Source organism: Notothenia rossii, assembly GCF_949606895.1.
Source record: "Notothenia rossii genome assembly, chromosome: 10".
Classification (NCBI taxonomy): Eukaryota; Metazoa; Chordata; class Actinopteri; order Perciformes; family Nototheniidae; genus Notothenia; species Notothenia rossii.
Window position 1 is genome coordinate 39519320 of NC_136908.1, and position 23511 is coordinate 39542830.

General features: G+C 43.3%; 1 protein-coding gene across 3 annotated transcripts; it reads right to left on the minus strand.

Moving 5' to 3' along the window:
- Positions 1–1587: 1587 nt before the first annotated feature.
- LOC307021348 (uncharacterized protein) lies at positions 1588–20820 on the minus strand. Of its 3 annotated transcripts, none has more exons than XR_013803133.1 (9): positions 20774–20820; positions 20287–20383; positions 19888–20001; positions 16274–18226; positions 16107–16193; positions 15169–15301; positions 13431–13529; positions 11680–11757; positions 1588–6634 (listed from the first exon to the last, which is right to left on the minus strand). XR_013803133.1 is itself a non-coding variant. In XM_079653369.1 (9 exons), the coding sequence occupies exons 4-6, from the start codon at positions 17160–17162 to the stop codon at positions 15189–15191; spliced, it is 1089 nt and encodes a 362-aa protein (XP_079509495.1). In that variant the 5' UTR covers positions 17163–18226; positions 19888–20001; positions 20287–20383; positions 20774–20820; the 3' UTR covers positions 11360–11757; positions 13431–13529; positions 15008–15076; positions 15169–15188. The 3 variants fall into 3 exon arrangements, 2 of the variants coding, with proteins under 2 accessions (XP_079509495.1, XP_079509494.1); XM_079653369.1 differs by lacking the exon at positions 1588–6634 and adding an exon at positions 15008–15076 and having other exon boundaries at positions 11360–11757; XM_079653368.1 differs by lacking the exon at positions 1588–6634 and having other exon boundaries at positions 11360–11757.
- Between the last annotated feature and the right edge of the window lie 2691 nt (positions 20821–23511).

Genomic DNA, 23511 nt, shown 5'->3' on the forward strand with positions numbered 1-23511 from the left:
TCTGACAACCCTAAAATTTGGAATATGGTCAAATCACAGATTTCGAATTAAACTGGCATCTGTTTACCTGTTATTGTCAGAGCTCTGTTGTTAGTTGTCAGAAGAAGCCGAGATGTTTAGCCCTGGACTATTCCGTCCGCTTGCTGCTGGTGGTCTCTTCCCCGAAAACACCCCACTCAGACACGTCGGGTCACCATTTGTTGGAGATTTGGAGGATGTTCAAAACCAACCTTGTCTCCGCGTGTCGTTTGATAAACTGGGTAAATTCGTAAAAAGGAAGGGATTAAGAAACACCAGAATGCAAGTTAAACAATAATCTTGTTTTAATGATAAAAAGTAACAATACAAATACAAATACAAATACAAATACAAAGGAAGTACTTCCTGCTCTTCCTCCAATCTCACGGATCTGGTCAGTTTGAAGAAAAGAAGAGGCTCGTCTAAAGAAAGCATAGGCTTATATCCAAAACCCCAGGAGGAGCTATGCGGCTGCCCCCCCCCCCCCCCCCCCCCCCGAGGGGTCCTCCACTTAGAAAAGACAGCCAATCAGCGCGAGCCAGAGGCGACCCTTACATTCGAGATAACAAACCCCTCCTTGCAAGTTTCACATACTTTTGGCATTTTATAAAGATAGTTTTAAGATATAGTTTTTTATAGTTGGATTATACAAATAACACATGTGAGTTACCTTAACCTCAAACAATAATAACAAGAGGAAAACATCAGCTCTGATCTCAAGCAGTAAAAAGTACCGCACACTCATTTAGCCTGCAGCTCTTCCAGACACTTGAGCTATTGTTCTTTAAGAATATTCCCTGCAGAATCTTTATTTCAAATAAAAGGTTTCACATTGCATATTTCCAGCTTCCTTTTCACATACTGCTATTATTAATACAAAGTAATCAACCACACACATCTATTTAAAACAAGTAGATTTCCCTGATCATTTGACATGCTGCTTCCATTTCCCATAGAGTAATAAAACATGTTTAAGCTAATTTCTCCACACTGTTTGTAGCCCTCCAGTACCCACATATGAAAGAATAAAAGCAGAGGAATCAAATAAAACACCAATACAGGAATAGTTGATAAATGATTATACAGGACATATGATCACAGTAAGAAATACACACACATATTCTCTTTGAAGTGACCCTTGTTATAGGTCCGAATGTCCTGTCCCCTGAAAGTCATGAGTTTTGGTTGATTAACAGAAGTTTAATTGTTCTTGTGGCTTAATGGCTTCCCTGAACTTCCCTTCACCCCAAAGTCAGCTTACTAGGAATGAATACATTTTATTGATAAGCTCAAAAGGACGTTTATCTTGGTTACTGCTGGGTGACCCAAGTCTCCAGGCCTGCAGGATGTGTAGGAGATAAACATTAATTCTACAAGACTTTAACTACATTATCTGAAAATGTATCTGGGACTTCCCCTGTTGATTGCAAGGACTATTGATAATTAACAGAGAGACCCTAGGGGCCTCTTCTTGGTATCTGCTAGGCAGAAGTCACTCAATGCAGAAATCACAAGTTTAACACATATTCTATATAAGGTGACATTAAAATGAATATACCAGATTGAACATTCCTGCCATAACACGTTACTTTAATACTTCAAATAATTCAAATAATACTTCAATGTGCAAGACAGACAATAACTCCCTTTACTCTTAATTCGCCAAACAAGAAACCAGAACTTAAATACATACATGAACAATCAAGATGACAAGACACAACTGGGGAAGGAAAACACAAAGAGACCAGGTGACCAGAATCAGTTCTATTTCGTATATGGCTTCGCCCTCTCAATCAATCAATCAATGTTTATTTATATAGCCCAATATCACAAATGTTACATTTGTTTCAGTGGACTTCACAGTTTGTACAGAATATCAGTATGACAATATGACACCCTCTGTCCTTAGACCCTCACATCGTACAAGGAAAAACTTCCAGAGAAAACCCACAGTTTAAAGGGAAAAATGGGAGAGAGCAACAGAGAAGGGATCCCTCTCCCAGGACGGACAGACGTGCACTAGATGTCGTGTATAAATTGAAAAGATAATACATTTGCAACATAGGTAGTCCAAATGTTTGGAAATGCATGTGTGTATAATAGGAAGATGAATCCACGAGTATATCCATCCAGGACTTATGATCCAGGACCACAGCCACGACTCAAGATCCAGGACTCGCAATCCATGACACAGGACCGCAGGATCATCCATGACTCCGGATCCCGGCGTATATAGACACCAAAAAGAAAGAAATTTGGGGAAGCTGGGTTAATCGGAACATGAGAGTACACAGGTATAGACAGAGAGAAGGAAGAAGTAAGATGTCCCCCGACAAACTAAGCCTATATCAGCAAAACTAGGGGCTGAATCTAATCAGCCCTAACTATAAGCTTTATCAAAAAGGAAGGTCTTAAGCGCACTCTTAAAAACGGATAGGGTGTCTGCCCTCCGAACACAAACTGGAAGCTGATTCCACAAAAGTGGAGCTTGATAAGAAAAGGCTCTGGCTCCCATTGTACTTTTAGAGACTCTAGGAACAACCAACAACCCTGCATTCTTGGAACGCAATGCCCTAGTAGGACAATAGGGTATAATGAGTTCTTTAAGGTAAGATGGTGCCTGCCCATTAAGGGCTTTGTAGGCGAGAAGAAGAATTTTAAATTCTATCCTGTGTTCTATAGGGAGCCAGTGTAAGGCAGCCAGAACAGGAGTAATGTGGTCCCTTTTCCTAACTCTGGTTAGTACACGAGCTGCAGCATTTTGAATCAGCTGAAGCGACTTGACTGACTTCTTGGTACACCCTGATAATAAGGAGTTACAATAATCCAGCCTTGAAGTAACAAATGCATGGACTAGTTTCTCTGCATCGTTTTGAGGTAAGATATGCCTGATTTTTGCAATGTTACGTAGATGGAAGTAGGCGGTCCTTGAAATTGATTTTATGTGGGTGTTGAAGGATAAATCCTGATCAAATATAACACCAAGATTCCTTACAGTCTCACTGGAGGCCAAATTAATGCCATCCATAGTTAGTATATCTTTAGATCATTTGTTTCGTAGATTCTTCGGGCCAAGTACAATGACTTCAGTTTTGGTCGTGTTTAACATCAAAAAATGTAAGGTCATCCACGTTTTTAAGTCCTTGAGGCAGTCTTGAATTTTATTTAGATGATTAATTTCATCAGGCTTGATTGATAAATATAGTTGAGTATCATCCGCATAACAGTGAAAGTTTACAGAATGATTCCTTATAATATTGCCTAACGGAAGCATATATAGGGTGAACAAAATAGGTCCAAGCACTGAGCCCTGTGGCACTCCATGGCTAACTTTGGTTTGCATGGAAGATTCATCGTTGACACGTACAAACTGAGAGCGTTCAGATAGATAGGACCTAAACCAGCCTAAAGCAGTTCCCTGTATGCCAACTAAGTGCTCTAGTCTTTGCAATAGGATATCATGGTCAATAGTATCAAATGCAGCACTAAGATCGAGCAAGACAAGAATAGAGACAAGTCCCTTGTCAGAGGCTATTATAATGTCATGTGTGACTTTAACCAGAGCTGTCTCTGTGCTATGTTGTGTTCTAAAGCCAGACTGAAAATCTTCAAATAAATCAAAGTTTTTTAAGTAATCACACAGCTGTTTTGCGACTGCTTTCTCAAGAATTTTTGAGAGGAACGGAAGATTAGAAATAGGTCTGTAGTTGGCTAAAACCTCTGGATCGAGGTTGTGCTTTTGAAGAAGCGGTTTTATCACTGCTACTTTGAATGATTGTGGAACATAGCCTGATAATAAAGACATATTCATAATATTTAATAAAGAAGTGCTAATTAATGGAAAAACTTCTTTTAACAGCTTAGTTGGAATCGGGTCTAAGATACACGTTGATGGTTTAGAAGAGAGAATCATTGAATTTAATTGTTCAAGGTTTATGGCTGAAAAGCATTCTAGTTCACAATCTAGTGTAATATTAGAACTTACGTTTCCGGGAGCTGTTGATAACACTATACTGGTCAAAGGCAAGAGGTCATTGATTTTGTTTCTAAGAGTAACAATTTTATCGTTAAAAAAGCACATAAAATCATTACTACTGAGTGCTATGGGAATAGAAGGCTCAGTCGAGCTATTTCTGAAAAGAAATATTGCATTATTCTTATTCTCATCTATTAATGAAGAGTAGTAGGCTGCTCTCGCTTTACGCAGTGCTTTCTTATATTCATTGAGAGTAATATGCCAAATTAAACGAGATTCTTCAAGTTTAGTGGAACGCCATATTCTTTCAAGTTGTCTCGACTTTTGCTTTATTTTGCGGGTTTCGGCATTATGCCATGGAGCTAATCTATGTTGTTTTATTTTCTTCTTTTTCAAAGGAGCAACAGAGTCTAATTTTATTCGCAGCGCATCTGTAGCACTATCAACAACATGATCAATTTGGGGTGGTGTACATTTTGTATAAGTTTCCTCCCCTACATGCAGACATGCTATCGAGTTAAGTATTGGTGGAATCTCTTCCTTAAATTTGGCTATAGCACTAACAGATAGGTTTCTGCTGCAGGAGCTTTTGGCTAATGCTTTGTAGTCTAGTAACAGTACTTCAAAAGTTACTAAGAAATGGTCGGATAAAGCAGGATTATGCGGTTCAACTAATAGTTGCTCAATTTCAATACCATAAGTCAGAACAAGGTCAAGAGTGTGATTATAGCAGTGGGTTGGTTTATTTACACTCTGACAGAAACCAACAGAATCTAATATAGAGTTAAATGCAACAGTAAGGCTATTTTTATCATCGTCAACATGAATATTAAAGTCACCTACGATAATTACTTTATCTGTTTTAAGTACCAAAGCTGATAAAAACTCAGAGAATTCTGATAAGAATTCTGAATAAGGACCTGGTGCACGGTACACTGTAACAAATAAGATTGGCTGCAAAGTTTTCCAGGTCGGATGCGTAAGACTGAAAATGAGGCTTTCAAAGGAGGTATAATTTAATTTTTGTTTAGTATTGATAAGTAAACTTGAGTCAAAGATTGCTGCAACTCCACCTCCTTGGCCCGTGCCTCGGGCAATATGAGTATTGATATGGCTGGGTGGAGTGGCCTCATTTATGCTGACATATTCTTCATGTCTCAACCAAGTTTCAGTGAGACAGCATATATCCATATTATAATCTGATATTAAATAATTTACCAGTATTGCTTTAGATGCTAGAGATCTTATGTTTAAGAGACCACATTTAATCTTCCTGTTTTGTTGCACTGTAGTAGTTGTTACATTTACTTTTATTAGGTTATTATGTATGACACCTCTATTAGGTTTTACCTTAAATTGTCCTTGGGCAGAAACACACACCGTTAATATTGGGTATTTTATTGGGTTCGGGATTCCTATGGATGACTGCCTAGGAGAGAGCGCAGAGAAGCGTGTAAGACTGCGACTCTGCCTCCTGGTCTCAACTCCAGTTTGTCATGGATTAAGTCCACAGAGCCCTGAAATGTTTGCCGAAATGAGATTTGCACCTTCCAAAGTAGGATGAATGCCGTCTCTCTTAATCAGACCAGGTTTTCCCCAGAAGGCTGTCCAATTATTCACGAAGCCCACATTGTTTGCTGGGCACCAACAAGACAACCAGCGCTGAAATGATGACATGCGGCTATACATGTCATCATTGATCAGATTGGGGAGGGGACCAGAGAAGATTACGGTGTCCGACATTGTTTTAGCATAACTACACACCGACGCCACATTAAGTTTGGTGCATTCTGATTGGCGTAAACGAACATCATTACCACCGACGTGAATAACAATCCTACTGTATTTACGTTTATTTTTAGCCAGCAGTCTAAGACCGCCTCAACGTCGCCCGCTCTGGCCCCCGGAATGCATGTGACTGTGGACGCTTCGGTCTCTAAATTCACGTGTCTCATAATAGAGCTACCAATAACCAGAGTTGGCTTCTCAGCGGGTGTCTCGCTGAGTGGGGAATATCTGTTAGATACGTGAACGGGTTGGTGGGGACCTGCGGGTTTCGCGTTATGCCCCTTCTGAACAGTCACCCATTCTCCCTGCTGCTCGGGAGTTGCCGGGGGACGGCTAAGAGGAGCTACCTTTTGCCGGTCCGCACCGGCTAACATGGGCTTTACTGTAGCTGAGTTATTTTCTAAGATGCGGAGCCGGGCTTCTATGGCTATGATTCCCGCCTCCAACCTAACAACTATACTACATTTAACACATGTATTGGTACCAGTAAAGGAGGTAGGGGAGTAACCAAACATGAGACAGTTAGAGCAGGAAATAGCACCCAAGGGTGGGGAAAGAGCCATGGCTAGCTATCAAGCTAAAGTAGCTACCGTTAGCAAACCCGAAAAGAGTGTAGGCAACTGTGGAGTTACAGTCGCTAAGAGAAGGAGAGTTTGTGAGTGCTTAAGCTGTAGTAACGTGTGATTACAACGTCAGGCAGTTGCCGTGATCAAGAGTTTTAAAACGATCGATTAAGTTAAGATAATAAGCTATCAGAAACAGAACAGGCACACGGGATACCCCGAGATGACAACAACAACAACCGGAAGTTACAACATGCTTACCGCAATAGTGGTCCGTGTAGAAACGTACCTAACAAGGAACACAGGGGAAAACAATCTTAGCCCTCTAAGGCTATCGCTATTGGGTAATCCCCCTGCGCCCCCGCGCAGCACTGAAACACTTGTAGTCCACGCCCACCCGCAAGGTGGGCCCCACCCTCGGACCTCCTTCCGTTATAAATAGGAAGGTGGCCCGGCAATCTGCTCCCTCTTTTTTTCAGCAAACAAGCACAGTTACTGAAGCACAGCAATTGAGAATCATCATGAGCAACAACTGCGTCCGTGGTTGTCCCTCATGTGGCTCTGGGTTCATAATGAGTTATGACCTGCAGAGATAAAAGCAGTATGCGAATCCTGCCGGGGGTCAGAGCACGCGTACGCGGCTCTAAACCAGCAGGTAGCATGCACTGCGCTCGTCTCCACTCGGGCGACAGGAAGCGGAGAGCGGACACTCTTGCTGCTGTGGCCGAGGAGGACGATTGGCCCGTCCAGGCTTACGAGCCCGCGGACGGGGCCTCGTGTCCCTGGGGCAGAGTGCCGGGCAGGAGTCCGAAGCAACTCCTGCCCCGCCTCCCTCCACGGTTCACCGTTCGGTTCTCCCCTCCCTCCTCTCCCCCGGACGGGGGAGACAGAGTCGGAGCAGGGTGCCAGCTTGGCGGCCGAACATGCTTTCCCCCTCTCCGTCACCACAGCGCGGCGGCGTCTGTTATGGAGACGGCCAGAAAAGTGCTACTGGACGCTCCAATCAGCCCGGACGGGCTGTTCGGACCCCAGTTCATGAAGACGGCCGCGGAACAGGTGGACGGCATTCGCCAGCATGTACAGCTGGTTCCAGTCGGCTGAGCTGCCACAGCGGCACCAACGCCCGCAGCAGCCGCGGCGTCCACGCCGGCCACAGGAGGCCGCAAGCGGAGAGACGCCCACAGCAACCGCCCCGGCGGCTGCAGGGATTCCGTCCCACGTCTCCGCTCCCCCGCCACCCCGGAGACAGAGTCTCCCGACGGCGAGTCAAATGGGAGTGAGGCTCCCCCGCTCCTGGTCGGCTCCGCGAGAGCCTCCGCGAGAGCCTCCGAGGAAGCGGAGCCGGTAATTAAGCCGGCTGCCACTAATCCGTTGATTAAGTAGGCAGCAGGGCTCCCTGCACAAGCCTGCTGGTTTTAACCCATCGGTTAATAAACCTGCAGAGCTCGCGACATTCCTCTGTCCGAGATACGCCTCCTACATACGGTCATAATAACCCATGAGCGCCGGTATAACGCCTCATGGGGACAGCACTGCACACACCTCCACTCATCCCCTGAGCGTGTACACGCCTCATGATGACAGCCGGAGTGAAACGCAGCGTGTGGAGGCTTCCTCGCAGCCCTTTCGCCTCGGGCAGCGGCGGCGAGGGCAATGGCGTGGCTCGTCACCATGACGACCATTACAGCACATCACAGAGAAGCCAGAACGGGGGAATGAGCAGTATTCCAGGCTGAGTGCCCCCAGCGGAAGCGCCCGCAGCGCCACGGCGCCAGGGCTCGCTACAGAAGCCTGCTGGTTTTAACCTATCGGTTAATTAACTGCAGAGCTCGCTAATTAAGCCGGCTGCCACTAATCTGTTGATTACCAGCAGGGCTCGCTGCAGAAGACTGCCCGTTTTAACCTCGGTTAATAACCGGCAGAGCTCGCGGCATTCCTCTGTCCGAAATACGCCTCGTACACACGGCCTTAATAAACCCATGAGCGCCGTTATAACGCCTCATGTGGGCAGCACTGCACACACCTCCATCCATCCCCTGAGCGTGTACGCGCCTCAGGATGAGAGTCGGAGTGAAACGCAGCGTGTGGAGGCTTCCTCGCAGCCCTTTCGCCTCACAGTGGCGGCAAGGGCAATGGCATCACAGAGAAGCCAGAACGGGGGAATGAGCAGTATTCCAGGCTGAGTGCCCCCAGCGCCACGGCGCCAGGTCTCGCTGCAAGAAGCCTGCTGGTTTTAACCTATCGGTTAATAACCTGCAGAGCTCGCTAATTAAGCCGGCTGCCACTAATCTGTTGATTAAGTAGACAGCAGGGCTCGCTGCAGAAGCCTGCCGGTTTTAACCTCGGTTAATAACCTGCAGAGCTCGCGGAATTCCTCTGTCCGAGATACGCCTCCTACACACGGTCATAATAAACCCATGAGCGCTGTTATAACGCCTCGTGTGGACAGCACTGCACACACCTCCATTCATCCCCTGAGCGTTTACACGCCTCATGATGAGAGCCGGAGTGAAACGCAGCGTGTGGAGACTCCCTGGCGTGGCTCGTTGCCATGACGACCACAGAACATCTCGAGCATGTGCGCCCGCTCTTAGAGTGTTTCTCAGAGTGGCAGCGCGTGTGTCTGACGGACAGATGGATGAGCAGGCTGATCAGCAGAGGATACGTCCTGCAGTTCGCCTCTCCCCCCCCCCCCCCCCCCACAGTGCAATGGGATACAGGAAACACTCCTGTCCTCCCAGAAGCTATGTCTTGCGCTCCAATCCGAGCTGCTGGAACTCCTGTTGAAAGAGGATATTTCCAGGGTTCCTCAAAGGGAGGAAAATCAGGGGTTTTCACTCCCGTTATTTTTCTAATCCCGAAAAAGACTGGGTGAATGAGACATCCTCGATCTGTCAGTATTCCACATGCTGACGACCAAACAGGTGCTGGAATGTTTTCACCAGGACGACTGGTTCACTTCCACCTGAAGGATGCATACTTCCACGTACCCATCATCCCGAAACACAGGAAATTCCTGCGTTTTCCATTCAGGGAATATCAGACCAGACAATCGTCTGCCGTTCGGATATTTCCTGGCTCCTCGCATTTGTGTAGAGAAGGCTGGAGCCACTACACAGAGGAGGGATGAGAGTGTGGTTTTCCTCTGGACGACCTGCTATTTGCTGGCTCGCCCCAGGGAGGAAGTCGCTTTACAGACGGTACATCTCGTATCGCATCTGTCAAAGCCTGGGTTTCATAATAAATTGGAAACAGAGCTGTCCTCTTCCCTCTCAGACAATCGTTTATCTGGGAGTGGAGTTAAACTCAGCCAGCATGAGAGCGCGACTCTCGCGGCAGCGAGGGGAAGAACTGACAGCTCTCCTCCGGCGTGTCACAACCCACACAGCCCTCTCCGTGACGCAGCTGCTCGGCGTTGGCGTCAGCTGTTCACGTGATGATCCTCCTGAGTCTCTTCCAACAGGGGGACACTCCAGAGGTGGTTCATTCGCTGCAGAAGCCTGCTGTTTTAACCAATTGGTTTATAAACTGCAGAACTCGCGGCATTCCTCTGTCCCAGATATGCCTCCTACACACGGTCATAATAACCACGAGCACCGTTATAACGCCTCGTGTGGACAGCATGCACACACCTCTCATCCCCTGGGCGTGTACGCGCCTCATGAGGAGAGACGGAGTGAAAGGCAGCGTGTGGAAACTCCCTCGCAGCCCTTTTGCCTCACGGGCAGCGGCGGCGATGGCGTGGCTCGACACCATGAAGAACATTACGGCACTTCACAGAGAAGCCTCTCCCCCCAGCAGTTCCATGGGATACAAGAAACACTCCTGTCATCCCAGGAACAGTGTCTTGCGCGGTTTTTACCCCCGCTATTTTTCTAAATCTCCTCTGTCCGGTGCGCGCGCTGTCCTGCTATGTGGCGCGCACGACGGCCTGGCGCCATTCTCAGCGCCTGTTCGTGCACTATAGAGAGAGCTCGATCGGGCAACCTCTGTCTGCACAACGGCTGTCACACTGGCTGTGTCAGGCTGTGTCACAGGCATATGTCTCCTCTGGGGTGGAGCCCCCGGAGAACATCAAGGCGCACTCCACCAGAGGAATTTCCTCCTCCACGGCTTTGCACGGAGGAATGTCAGTGGAAGATATTTGCACGGCTGCATCTTGGTCTTCCCCCTGTTCATTTATTCATTTTTATTTGAGGGATGTCTCCCATTCCTCTCTGACACACCCTGTACTGGGTGTCCTGTCGGAGTGAGTGACGTCAGGGAGCCAGCTGTGCGCCTCTCTCCTGCCTTTTGGCACGCGGAGAGCGGCCCTTTTCCCCTCTTATAGGAGGGATGTTCCTTTTTCCTCTAACACACTTTGTACGGAGTGCCCGGTCAGAGTGAGTGACGTCAGGGATCCAGCTGTGCACTCTCCTGCCTGTCTGCACGCAGAGAGCTGCTGTTCCCCCACTACGATCGCAGGACGAGGTGGGACTTTCGTCTCTACTTTCTCACAGCGGCCGGTATGTATGGTTTCCAGCCTTCACCCCGTCGGGAAGATAGGCATGTTTTGCTATGTTCCAGGTACGGTGATGAGCCATTACGCATGGCACATCAGGCAGGGGGGTGTTATTGAGCAGGTATGTCTGTGCTTCTAGTGCCGGGCGGACCCAGTGGGGCGCAGACTACATCATGCTTCGCCCTTAACCCAATAGCGATAGCCTTAGAGGGCGAAGCCATATACGAAATAGAACTGAGGTTACCTACTGTAACCCCAGCTTCTATGAGTAAATGGCGCAGCCCTCTAAGTGCGGGGCCCCACTGGCTCTACGAATAGCTGAAGAAAAGTTATGTTGTATGGGAGCAGATTGCCGGGCCACCTTCCTATTTATACCGGAAGGAGGCCCAAGGGTGGGGCCCACCTTGCGGGTGGGCGTGGACTACAAGTGTGTCAGTGCTGCGCGGGGGCGCAGGGGGATTACCCAATAGCGATAGCCTTAGAGGGCTGCGCCATTTACTCATAGAAGCTGGGGTTACAGTAGGTAACCTCAGATCATCAGACAGGAGGGAAAACGCAGACAGGAAACTAATACAGACATGACAGACAGGGTGAACACCTTTCAAAGTAAAACAGGAAACCGACCGACTGTGACAATTCAAGATTAAAACTGAACAACAAATGCAAGGAGCACATATTAGCATTTGTTCAGTAAATTCTCCTTGCACTTTCACGTTTAAGGGCAGTGATTCTATTTTTTACGTAAAACTTTACCGCTGTCCAGTTTCTTTCTATCAGTGCTTCTGGAGAAGCTGTAATTCAAGCAATGCAGTCCATCTTTCCTGGTACTTTACCAGATTTGATAAAGGTCATCAGTGTGTTTTCAACAGCTTTGATCTCCGCACGAGTCCAACTCCTCTTCTTTGTAGTTTCTAGTGAAAGAAAGAAACGACAATCAGGCATACAGAGAAGTGACATAAAAAAATATTGAGGGAACAATGAGCATAATATTTTGATCAAAGGTGTAATTTCTTAAAGAAATATCTTGAATGCCGATATTCTGACACCAGGTCAAACATACAAAACAGCATCAGTTGTAGGGATGGGTACCGAGCCCCGGTATTAAACGGGCCCCGGGGCTGAATTATTAAAGACCGTGGTACAGTTAAGCTCCAACGTTATCTGTCTTTTTATCGGTACTGGAGACATGCAAAACATATATGTCATATGTATTATTGCTACACAAACATTATATTACAGTTTTAGTTTCGCCAACTCCGTTTCTAATATGCAAAAAGACTGCAAAATGCGTCTATTTTTTGTTTTTAGATTTCCAATCCAGATCTCTCTGTCTGTGTGCGAGGGGGCGGGGCAGTTTACACACACGCAGCTGCTACATGCAGCAACACACACACGGAGGAGATGGCGGAGAGAACGCGCTCCGAGGGGTGGTTAAATGTTACCCTTCTCGATGTGGACAATGCTCGTTACCGAAAGAGCAATAAGAGTTTAGCATGTAAGGGCGGTAACACGAGCAATTTGTCTAAACATTTAGCAAAAGTGCACCACATTCAGACGGAGGAATGCACCGGGTTCAACTGTCTTTCTAGCAGCTCTGTAGCCCCCCCATCCACGTGTAACGTTTCCACGTCAGGTGTTATGTATGCTAGCAGCAACACACGGAGTTAACTACATTATACAAACATGGGTTAATGATTAGAGGTAACAGAGTTATTTATTTTGTTAAAGTTTCAGCTATTCTGTCATCAGATTAGTTAATACCATTTGTTAAAACGTTGTTATTTCTTTTGATGTGAAATATTATGTATTTAATTTAAATAAAAAGCAATGTTAGTTTTGTTCACAATTTGTTTAGTTAGTTTCCTTAAGAACCGATAAAAGTACCGTTAAAAGACCGGATCGATAAGTGGTATCGATAAAAGCAGTAGTACTGTTAAAACCTTAACGATACCCATCCTTAATCAGTTGTATGACTGATTTGGTAGCCAACCTGATATGTATCCACCCCCCCCAAGATCTTTGTGACCCTGAGTCCCTCACAGTCTTTCAGTCTCGACTCAAAACACATCTTTTCAGCTCTGTCTACCCATAAGCCCCTCCCCCCTCTCAATAAACTTCCTCTTGACTGCCTTTTTATTTTACTATACTTACTTGTTTGCCTGTCCTTGTTTGTCTACCCTCCCTCATACTTGAGTTGTGAAAAGCGCTATATAAATAAAATGCATTATCATTATTATTATTATTATTCAACATTAACTGGAGATTTAAATAATTAAAAGCTAAAGTACACTATCTTCTGATGTCAGGCTAGAGGTGCTATCACTTAGAACCTGTTCAGACCCGACTTTAATATCTGTCTTTAGTGATCCCATCCCAAGAGGACAGCTCTAATGCGTCTGTTTACATCTGCCATTAGAACGCGCCTCCACGTGCATCTTGAGTGATCACTTTTTGATCAGAACCCATTCTAAATGCAAATAAACTCGTAGTCAACGTAATATTAGAAGAATTTCCTTTGTAATATTCTACATATTCTTTGATTTGGGTACATTATATTACATAACAATAAGAGGTTATTGTTTACCGGCAGTGTCCGGTAACCTCTGTGCTGGCGACACCGCGACCCTTCCTGTAGTAGTAGGCTCATCGGTGGTCCGCTGTCCTCGGCTGGATCTTGATTTTCCTAAAAAAAATAAAAAAGCAGCCGTGCAAAAAAAAAATTTGTTCAAAAAATAATTTCTGAACAAAATATAGATAGGTGATAACTATGGAATACCAGGAGAAGCAAATATGGAAAAAAGGATTACATTTTCCAACAATCGTGAAAGTTTTGCCAAAAACATTCAACTTTTGCAGCACGTTAAGGCACTCAGATGCAGTTAATTTGGTTTAAAGATAATTATAATCTTTAAGATTTCAATAGGCCCATCGCTTCAACTCTGTTGGTGCTCAGCTCTAATAATCTGAAAAATTACGATTGCAATACAGAGCATGCTAAGTGTATTTTTAACAAATTGTACTAAACGTTTAACACACATAACTAAACCTGATCAAAAAACCAGAAACAAGTAATCAATAATAATCTCATATACCGTAATTTTCGGACTATAAACCGCGCCTTTTTTCCCATTTTTCGACCCTGCGGCTTATATAACGTTGCGGCTAATCTATGGATTTTTACAGCTAACGGCCACTAGGGGACCTCCTAAATCTATGGATTTTACAGGTTACAGTCCACCACCTTTAACTCTATGGGCTCTATGGCCGGTCCGCGCCCCCCACCTTTAAGCGGGGGGCTCCAGCGGGAAAGGCTGGAGGCCGGAAAAGAGTGAGACAGGTAGCGCGCAAAAGTAAAAGTGGAACCGAGTGGTACGAGAGACAGAACGAGAGCCAGACAGACAGACATTACAAGAGCGAGACAGTTTGTGCAAAGGTGTTAAACGTGCGCTGGGAGCGCACCGTTTAAGTTTGAAAGTTGAAAAGTTTGTGTGTCTGAAACGCTATGTGATACAGTACAGTTTACACAGCACAGTACATGTTCTGTAGCTACTATTGCACTAAATGGTAACACTAGAATACGTTATGCAAATATGCAATTGATTGTTGAAATGTTAATAAATGGGAGCTTCCTCAAACAGCCATCTCTTTCCCGACAATCCCCTCTGTGCACGAACCCTTACATATGGTAATTAAACATTAAAACACCTGCGGCTTATAGTCCAGTGCGGCTTATATATGTAAACATCATTCAATTTAACTGCTGCGGCTTATATTCAGGTGCGCCTTATAGTCCGAAAATTACGGTACATGTCAATACTGGAAAATGCTTGACTAGCGTAAATCTTAATTGCTGCTTCAGAACACAAATTGGGTTTCATTAACGAATAACTATAAAACAACAATATACTGTAGAATAACAAAATGAATGCCGTGAATACACCGAAATACACGTGTGGAAGCGGTTCGCTGCTGATTACTACGCCCGCCCCCCCCCCTCAAATATTCGCTGCTGATTACTACCGAATATCCAGGGCCCGAAAAATGGTATTCGGGACAGCCCTAGTGTACACTTGGTAGAATATAAGGACTCAAGCGTAATTATTGTAAAATTCTACAGGTTTTGTTAAAGCAGGTTATTTCCAAATAGCAGGAGTGCATTACGTTGTGAAATACTTGTTTTTGGGGCTTCACAGTCAGACTAAACCGTTCTTCTCTTAGGTGTTGAGAATCCTGTTAAAAACAATGAACAAAGACAGCACTGCACCTCATTCATCTGTAAATTCTGAAGTTTGCAAAAAGTTAAGAAAAATATGTTAAAATACCTGTTTTGGGGTCATCGCTGTCAGACTCTGCTTCTCTTCTTCTTCTTTTGGGTTGAAGAAGTTGTGCCTATAGATGCAATGTCTCCATCAAACTCTTCAGCAGTCAGCAGTCTTCTGCGAGACCTTGAAGATCCTTTGACAAAATAAATAAATACGAATAAAAAAATTGGCATATGGTTGATCTCAACGCTCATTCAGCCACACAGTAAGCAATGCCTATTGTGTTGGAGGGTAAAAACAGTGAAACATGTAACCAGAGGTGGGAGAAGTACTCAGATCTTGTACTTGAGTAAAAGAAGAAGTACTCAGATCTTGTACTTGAGTATACGTAAAAGTATTCAGATATTGTACTTGAGTAGAAGTACTCAGATATTGAGTAAAAGTAGAAGCACTCAGATCTTGTACTTTAGTAAAAGTAGAAGTACCAGAGTGTAGGAATACTCTGTTTCAGTAAAAGTCCTGGATTCAAAATGTTTCTCAAGTGAAAGTAGAGAAGTATTCTCATCCAAATATACTTAAAGTACTGACAGTAAAAGTAATCGTTGTTTGATTGGTCCATTTCAGAATAATATATATGATATGTTTTATAATGATTGATCATGAAAGTGTTCTCAAAGCTGATAAAGGTGTAGCTAGTTTGAATAACTTTGTATACTGCAGGGTAGCTTGTGGATTCACTCCAGGTGGAACTAAAGTCTGATTCAACACTTGATTAGATTTCACATCATTCATCCAGATCTGTGAAGTAACTAAAGGGATTAAATACATGTAGTGGAGGAAAAGTACACGATTTACCTCTGAACTGCAGTGGAGTAGAAGTACAAAGTAGAGTAACATGGAAATACTCAAGTAAAGTACAAGGACCTCAACATATTAATTAAGTACAGTACTTTAGTAAATGTACTTAGTTATACCTTAGACCTCTGCATGTAACGCACCTGATGATGATGATGGAGTACCGAAAGACAAATCTTCCTCTGCCCCCGTGTATGAAAGATCACTTTCAACAGCTTCTGGCAGTTCCTCTGAAAAGCAGGGATAACAAAAACAAATATGATAATAGAAAATACATTAATACTGATAACACATAAATATATATATTTACCATTTGGATCGATTTGGATTTGGTCCAGGCTCATTCCCTTGAAGTCTGAAATGTGTCCTTGTTCAAGTGCTAGCAGCACTTTGCTAACTTTAGCTAACTGCAGGGTTCCCTCTGGTAGTCTGTAGTACTGTCTATGGATGCGGATGTCATGGCCAAGAACATTTGCGAGTATGTCCATTTCATTGTCTTTCAGGTTGAGAACAGTTGAAAGTGTGGATATGTGCTTTCTCAGCTTTGTTGACAACAGGGTTTCAGGATGCTTCGCCCCACATTCCTTCGCAATACGTCTGATTGCGTCAGATCCCCTTAAATGATTCTCTGTCTCGGGTCTGGAGAAGAAATAAGGATTTTCATCAGGAACACCAGCGGCACGACGATGTGCAACCAGGGCTTCCATCGATGACATAATGTCCGGCGTTAAGAGGATGGGTACTTTATTGTTTCTTTTCCCCCTTATTTCGATGCGTTGGAAATGCTTACAGAGCTTTTGCTCTAACTCTGAAAGTCCTCCTGCCAGATCTAAATGTACACTAGACGTGTCTCTAAGGGTGAACGTACTCAGATGCATTTTGGACACCTCACCCTCTCTTCTGCGATTGAACAGAATTATTTGACAAAGGGTCAAATTGGCTAACTTTGCCCAGTTATCTTTGTTTGGGTCTTTGTCAAGGTGCAGTTTGTACTCTTCACTGCACTTGTCAAGGTATATGTGCATATTCTTAACGTCTTCCGTAAAAGGAAGGAGCTGAGGAGCATTCCATTGTGCCTCTTTAAGTGTCTGTAGGGCACGTGACGAAACACACACATTCCACTTCTTCTCATAAAGACTACGACTCCTCTCCAGGTTCCGGAGAAACGCCTCATTGTCCTCATTGTCCGATTCTGCCATCTTGGCTTCACACTCCAGAATGTCTGCAATCTTCTTGAGACTATGACCAAGCTTTAGAGCTAAGGATGGAGTTTTGTAGGTGTTTTTTTCTTGATCAAAGCCAGCAACATCATTTACTGCTTAGACCACAAAGTTAAAGTTGGAAGGTACAAAGAAGTCTTCAACTCGTCTCAGTTGGCCATTTTTGCGTGATTGCCGAATCAATCTTCCGATTTCTCGCATTTTTTGTCTAATGTACTCATGTTTCGTCTTGTCATGTCCATGCTTTGCGTACAAATGTTCCCCAAGTTTCAAGATACTTTTCTCCTGTCTGATGATGCCTGTGATTTCATCTTGATTCATAGCATTTACTAGCTCCCAAACCTGCAAAGGCACAGATAGATTGTATTCAACTTCTTCCTGGTTTGGTTGAGCTGCATTTTTGTGAAAGTCTGCACCTTCGCATGTGCCTCCATAATGATTTTTCTTTTAAGCAAAGCCTCACAATTGATACACTGCATGTAATCACTTGCTTTGCCTGGTTTCCCAGCTTGCTGACTTGGGATTAGTGTTCCACGACACGTTTTTAGGACTTCATTATTATGGGCTCGGTTTCCTTTGTTTCTAGTGAGGTCTAAATGTAATTTTCGTTCCTTTGTGTTTAAAGGAAGAGTGATAGCTTTTGCTACAGCTATTTCATTTTTGCGCTTACGGATTAAGTGCCTTGCCATTTTATGGCATTGCATGGGACAGTACAGGCAATAATGTTTTTTACTGTAAACTCTAGCACCATCCTTCTTTTTTTGCAGCTTCATTACTGACACTTTTCCCAGGTTTGTGTCAGAGTTTTCACTTTCTTCTCTTCTATCTTCATCCGAAGAACTTGTCTTTCTGCTGTAAGTCCTTTGTGACTTCTTCTGGTTTTTTCTTTCTGTTAATGTAACTTGGCTTTTAAGATGGGAAGATTCCTCGGAACTGCTTCTATGTAGGGACCTTTTTGACAGAATATATTCATCACCACTGCTCATCGAGGTTTCTGGTTCATCTGAGGCCTTGGAGATTGATTCCTGGTATTTTTTGGTGAGCTGGAAATAAATAAACAAGACCATTTAAGATAAATAATCTGCAAGAAGCATTAACCAGGTATGACATTTTACATTGTCTTTGACTCCCCTTTAAACCTGGACAATTTAACCCGACAATCAACCAACTATACAGGGCTAGGTTAAGGCTATGAAATGCTCTGTCAGAGTTCAAGTTTAGGGTTGATGTTCTTTAAAAACATTTTGTATTATATGTGTTGAAATTCTTATTAAATCCTCCCAGTAATTTAATGTTTGATAAAAAACAAAAAACGTATAGTGTGGCTGTGGAAGATCAACAACTCTTCGGCTTTGGGTACACATTAGGGCAGGCACTAATGAATTATTTTTTTTGATATCCCAAACTAAGCTGATGTATAATACAAACTAATGTAATCAGGGATGCAAACTCATCAGGTATGAAAAAGGTGAAAAGGATCCGAGCTTCCCGACCCCCCCACCCCATGGAATATCGGCTTTAAAATTAGCTATAACAGAGGGTTTTAGCAACCAGAACAACTAAAGCAGCAGTGGTAATAATAACAGAAACGCCAAAGAGTCACATCTAATAGAAATATATAAAAAGCATTTAGTTTAATTGTTATTTAAAATGATTTATATTAATGATGGTAAATCTAACCAAGTGTTAAATCAGACTTTAGTTCCACCTGGAGTAAATCCACAAGCTACCCTGCAGTATACAAAGTCATTCAAACTAGCTGCACCTTTACCAGCTTTGAGAACACTTTCATGATCAATCATTAGAAAGCATATCATATCTATTATTCTGAAATGGACCAATCTGCACAATGACTACTTTTACTGTCGCTACTTTCACTATATTTTGATGATAATACTTTTCTACTTTCACTTGAGGAACATTTTGAATACAGGACTTTTACTGTAACAGAGAATTCCTACAATCTGGTACTTCTACTTTTACTCAAGTACAAGACCTGAGTACTTCTACTTTTACTCAAGTGCAAGATCTGAGTACTTCTACTTTTACTCAAGTACAAGATCTGAGTATTTCTATTTTTACTCAAGTACAAGATCTGAGTACTTCTATTTTTACTCAAGTACAAGATCTTGAGTACTTCTACCACCTCTGATTATAGCCTATGAAAAAACTATTAGAAAACGAAGGCTAAAGCTAACGTTAGCAGATAGTGACAATATATGCTAGTTAGCTAGCTCAACGATTCCTTAAATAATATTGCGACAGAAAAACCTTTTCACTGCCCATCACGCTCTGCCGCTCCGACAGGTAGCTTTGCTCTGAACTGCTCTAAACAGCTGTTCACCAGCGGTCCAGTCTGTGCCACAGTGACTCCGGACAGTTACTATTAACGAACGCAACGTAGGTAATGTAGCTGCTGAAGTTACACCCTATTTGCGGAGCAGCAGAGTTCCGCCGACAGACAGGAAGACTCGAGCACACAGCTCGCGCTTCATTATAATATATAAAAAAAATAACACCTAGCACGTCATGATGGCACAAAACAGCTCGCGGCCGCAGATTACTCCGGGTACCAGACCCCCCCCCCCCCCCTCGCAGGAAGGAGACAAGTTGGCATCCCTGGTAATTGTATAATGCAGCATTAAACAAAACAAAGTACGCTATGCTCCCCATTATTTGTCCCACTTTCCTTATGCAAACTTACGAATATGTCGTCAGTCCTTCTCAGGGGGGGTACATCTGGGTCATCAGCTTCACCAGGATGTGATCCATCAGCACTTAATATGTCTGTGTCGCTTTCAAAATCCAGGCTTCTTTCCTAAGGGTGAAAAACAATACACATAACTGGCACTGCCGACTGAGGTGAATTGAAGTTGGAATGAAGCTTTGCATGGCTGTAGTCATATTAACTAAATTGGCTAAACATCACAGAAGGAAACATTTATCACCATTTCTCCAGAACATGAGGTTTACAAAGAGCCTAAGAGCATTAACACTACACTCCTAAACAAATGTTCTTTATTGAAAACTCAAACATATGATGTAAGAAGCCCACTTGTGATAATATTGAATCACATTTGAAAATCAGACCCATCATCCTTACTTGTTTTAAGTGTTCCATGTGCCCGGATAAGCATTTCTTGTGATGCTCCCTCAGGCGTGTTCTGCGTGCCTTCCACCTCGTGGATTGTGCTCTCCGACTGTAGGTGTTACATAAAAAACAGTTGATGTAACATCTGTATCCTGCACCTAGAGCTTAATCCTTAGCAAAGCTAGACTGACAGCAACACAAGGCTCAAGACATAACTGTAGTTATTTTTGCTGTTTTGTATGTAAAACTATAATACATTAATAAAAACATAAATCAAAATACAAAAATGTCTACATTCATATAGAGAATAGATAAACATAAATAAACTCCTATTAAAAGCATCAAGCAGTATTTTATAGTAGAAATAAACACATGTGCCACCACCAGAGCCACAGAGCTAGCTACTGCTAATAGCTAAAAGAGCACATTACATACACAAAAATTGAGGGGCACCCCTTGTAAATGCAAAACAAGCTAATTTTGTACATAAAACACTTACAGACAACTGTCTCCGGAGCAAAGAATGAAAGTTTTTAATTCCCCGACATTTTGTCTCTTCTCTCTGTGAGACGTGCCCCGAGATCTTACAAAACGCAGAGGGCTCACTCTGACGCTTTTCATAGAACCCACAAAATAAAACTTACAACACAAGATTATAATAATAGATGGGATTTTTATAGCGCTTTTAATGTAATTTTGTACATAAAACACTTACAGACAACTGTCTCTACAGCAAAGCCTGAGTTTTTAATACCCGGACATTTTGTTTATCCTAGCTCTCTGTGACTGCGACACATGCGCTGAGATCTTACCAAATACAGAGCGCTCACTCTGGCGCTTTTTCATCAAATGAAAAACGAAATTACTATTACATTAAGCTTATAAAAACGGACAAACTAAATAAAAAATGTTTTAACCCCTGACCATTTGACCGTTTGTTACATTCAGATAACCTTTTGCACTTCTAGTATGTTAAGTTACCAAACATTGGAACCTCATGCAAGTCTAGCTAACTGATGGCTGCAGCATGTGAAAATGTATTCCTTTCCTCTCCTTAGCTCACCATTACTCCTGAATATTACAATACTACATCATCTGAGGTCAGTCAAGTAAAAGTAAGCGGCAAAAAAGGAAGTCCATAACTTTAAAAATGATTAACAATACTGTCAAACAATCGCTGGTGACAAGCTACGTCTTGCTAGCATTAGCACCATGCTTGATAGCATTAGCACTATGGGCTGCAAACGTTAGCCTCAGTGATTGGTCTAATTAATAAATAGTAAAATAGTTCAAAATTTGCTTTTTTTTAGTATTGTCTTAGCTCGTTTCCATTTCTTCTCCTTTCCTCTGCCATGGATGGGCATGGGTCCAGTGGGGACCGCAAAAGTCAGGAAGTGTGTATTTCTCACTCAGGTCTTTGACTCAGTGCCAAAATGTGAGCATTGCATGGCTGAACTCCGGTTTCTGGTTTCACCAAAAATATCTTCGCATCCAAAAGTAAATTATATAGGCCTATATAAATATATTTAGCATTACAGACTCTAGAATCGCCACTGTCGATGGGGATCAAAGCTGTCCAGTCCCACATGCTAAGTGCTAGCCAGAAAGCCATGACATTTAAGTCCCGACTCTCCCGATGGCCAATCCGTGCCTCCCCTGACTGCACGTTGCTGACACACTATATCCGGTCACAGAGATCTGCTATTTTAAAGTAAAGTCAACCCATATCGACCTTAAATATAGTCTATATTAAGAACTAGAAAAGTCTTAACATATATATCGTTTTTTGTAAACATATGCCAAATGTGCGAGGGTGATGACGTCAGAGAATCGTAGCCCTGGACAGCCCCGGCCCAATTTAACCCCTGGGTATTTGTGAGGGAGCTCCTATAATGCTGAAGCTCACCAAAGTTTAATATATTTCATAGTTCAACGTTTTGTCAATTGTTTTGTTTATTGGTCATATACTGGTTTGTAATGGTTTGTTTCTTTTTCTAATAAACCTTGCATTGGGTTGGTCACACAATTCATTCTCTTGTGATTTGTTCTATCTGAATTATGATAAGCAGTTATCACAAACTGTTTAGTTGTGCTATCTTACAATAAATACTGTAGTAAATGTGAGGTAAAGTGTGTTGCCAATGTAAACGGTTAGAACTCAAAGTTGCGATGAGGTCTTAAAATGTATGGAAAGGTAAAATGTATAACAAACTGTCCTTCACTGCAAACATCGCTGATACAACCCGCAGCTGCAGATACACTTTTTACAACATCAGGAGGATACGTCCGCAGCTGACCCAGAAAGCGACGCAGGTTCTGGTCCAGGCTCTCGTCATCTCACACCTAGAGTACTGCAACTCCCTCCTGGCTGGTCTACCTGCATGTGCCATCCGACCTCTGCAGCTCCTCCAGAATGCAGCGAGGGAACACTGCTAACTCATAGCTTCAGTTGGTATGACAGCCATTTTCATGGCGTACAGTACTCTCAACGGCACAAAGGAAGGTCCGACGGCTTTGAACTTGGTTTCATTGGAACCGTTTCGAAGATTACATGCACATTGCTGCCTCTGGTGCTCCTAATGTCAAACGTTACGGCTTAAAAGGGGACAAAGCCTTCCGTTTAGCCGTTTTCACTGTCACTCTTGTGGTGATAGAGCACGCCAATTTCCCCGCATGCTAGGCAGTCAACAGTATTCTAGTTAGGTTCGTCTCGATGTGGAGATGTGATTTGATGTGTCGTTTGTCACCCAACTCCTCTCCAAAGTTGAGATATTTACTAAAATACTCAGGGGACTTTCCTGAATTTTCAGGCCGAAAGCCAAGCACTAGGCCCTGGGTAAATGAAGATGCTGATTCGGGGCACTTTTGTCCACTTTCCCTGGTGCTACAAACTCAAGTCAGGCATCCCTGGAATCGTCTCAGAGAGTAGATGATCAATGGAGCCTTGTTTTTACTGAAACATGAACAGAACATGTCAGGAGAACCGGTTCCCCCTTCAACAATACACATATTTGGTAAGAGGGCACATATATTGGGTTGACGGACACCCCCCCCACAAGCATAACAAATATTTAGTCAAATCTAAATGTTGGATTTTAAGTATAAGATACCATAAGTATAAGTACACAGGTAAGTCGTTTAATAGTCACAAAAATTATTTGTTTTATATTTAATAATTCCAAAATAAATAAACCTATTACCCTATTGAAATAAAATAATTAAACCTATTACCTACTA

What these genes read in the sequence shown, in the direction of transcription:
- LOC307021348 (XM_079653368.1), bottom strand. Translation starts at nt 17,162, where the DNA reads ATGGCAGAATCGGACAATGAGGACAATGAGGCGTTTCTCCGGAACCTG. An exon ending in AATCCAAATCGATCCAAATG is followed by an intron (nt 16,194 to 16,273) that starts GTAAATATATAT and finishes CCTGCTTTTCAG; the next exon opens with AGGAACTGCCAGAAGCTGTT. An exon ending in TACTCCATCATCATCATCAG is followed by an intron (nt 15,302 to 16,106) that starts GTGCGTTACATG and finishes ATTTTGTCAAAG; the next exon opens with GATCTTCAAGGTCTCGCAGA.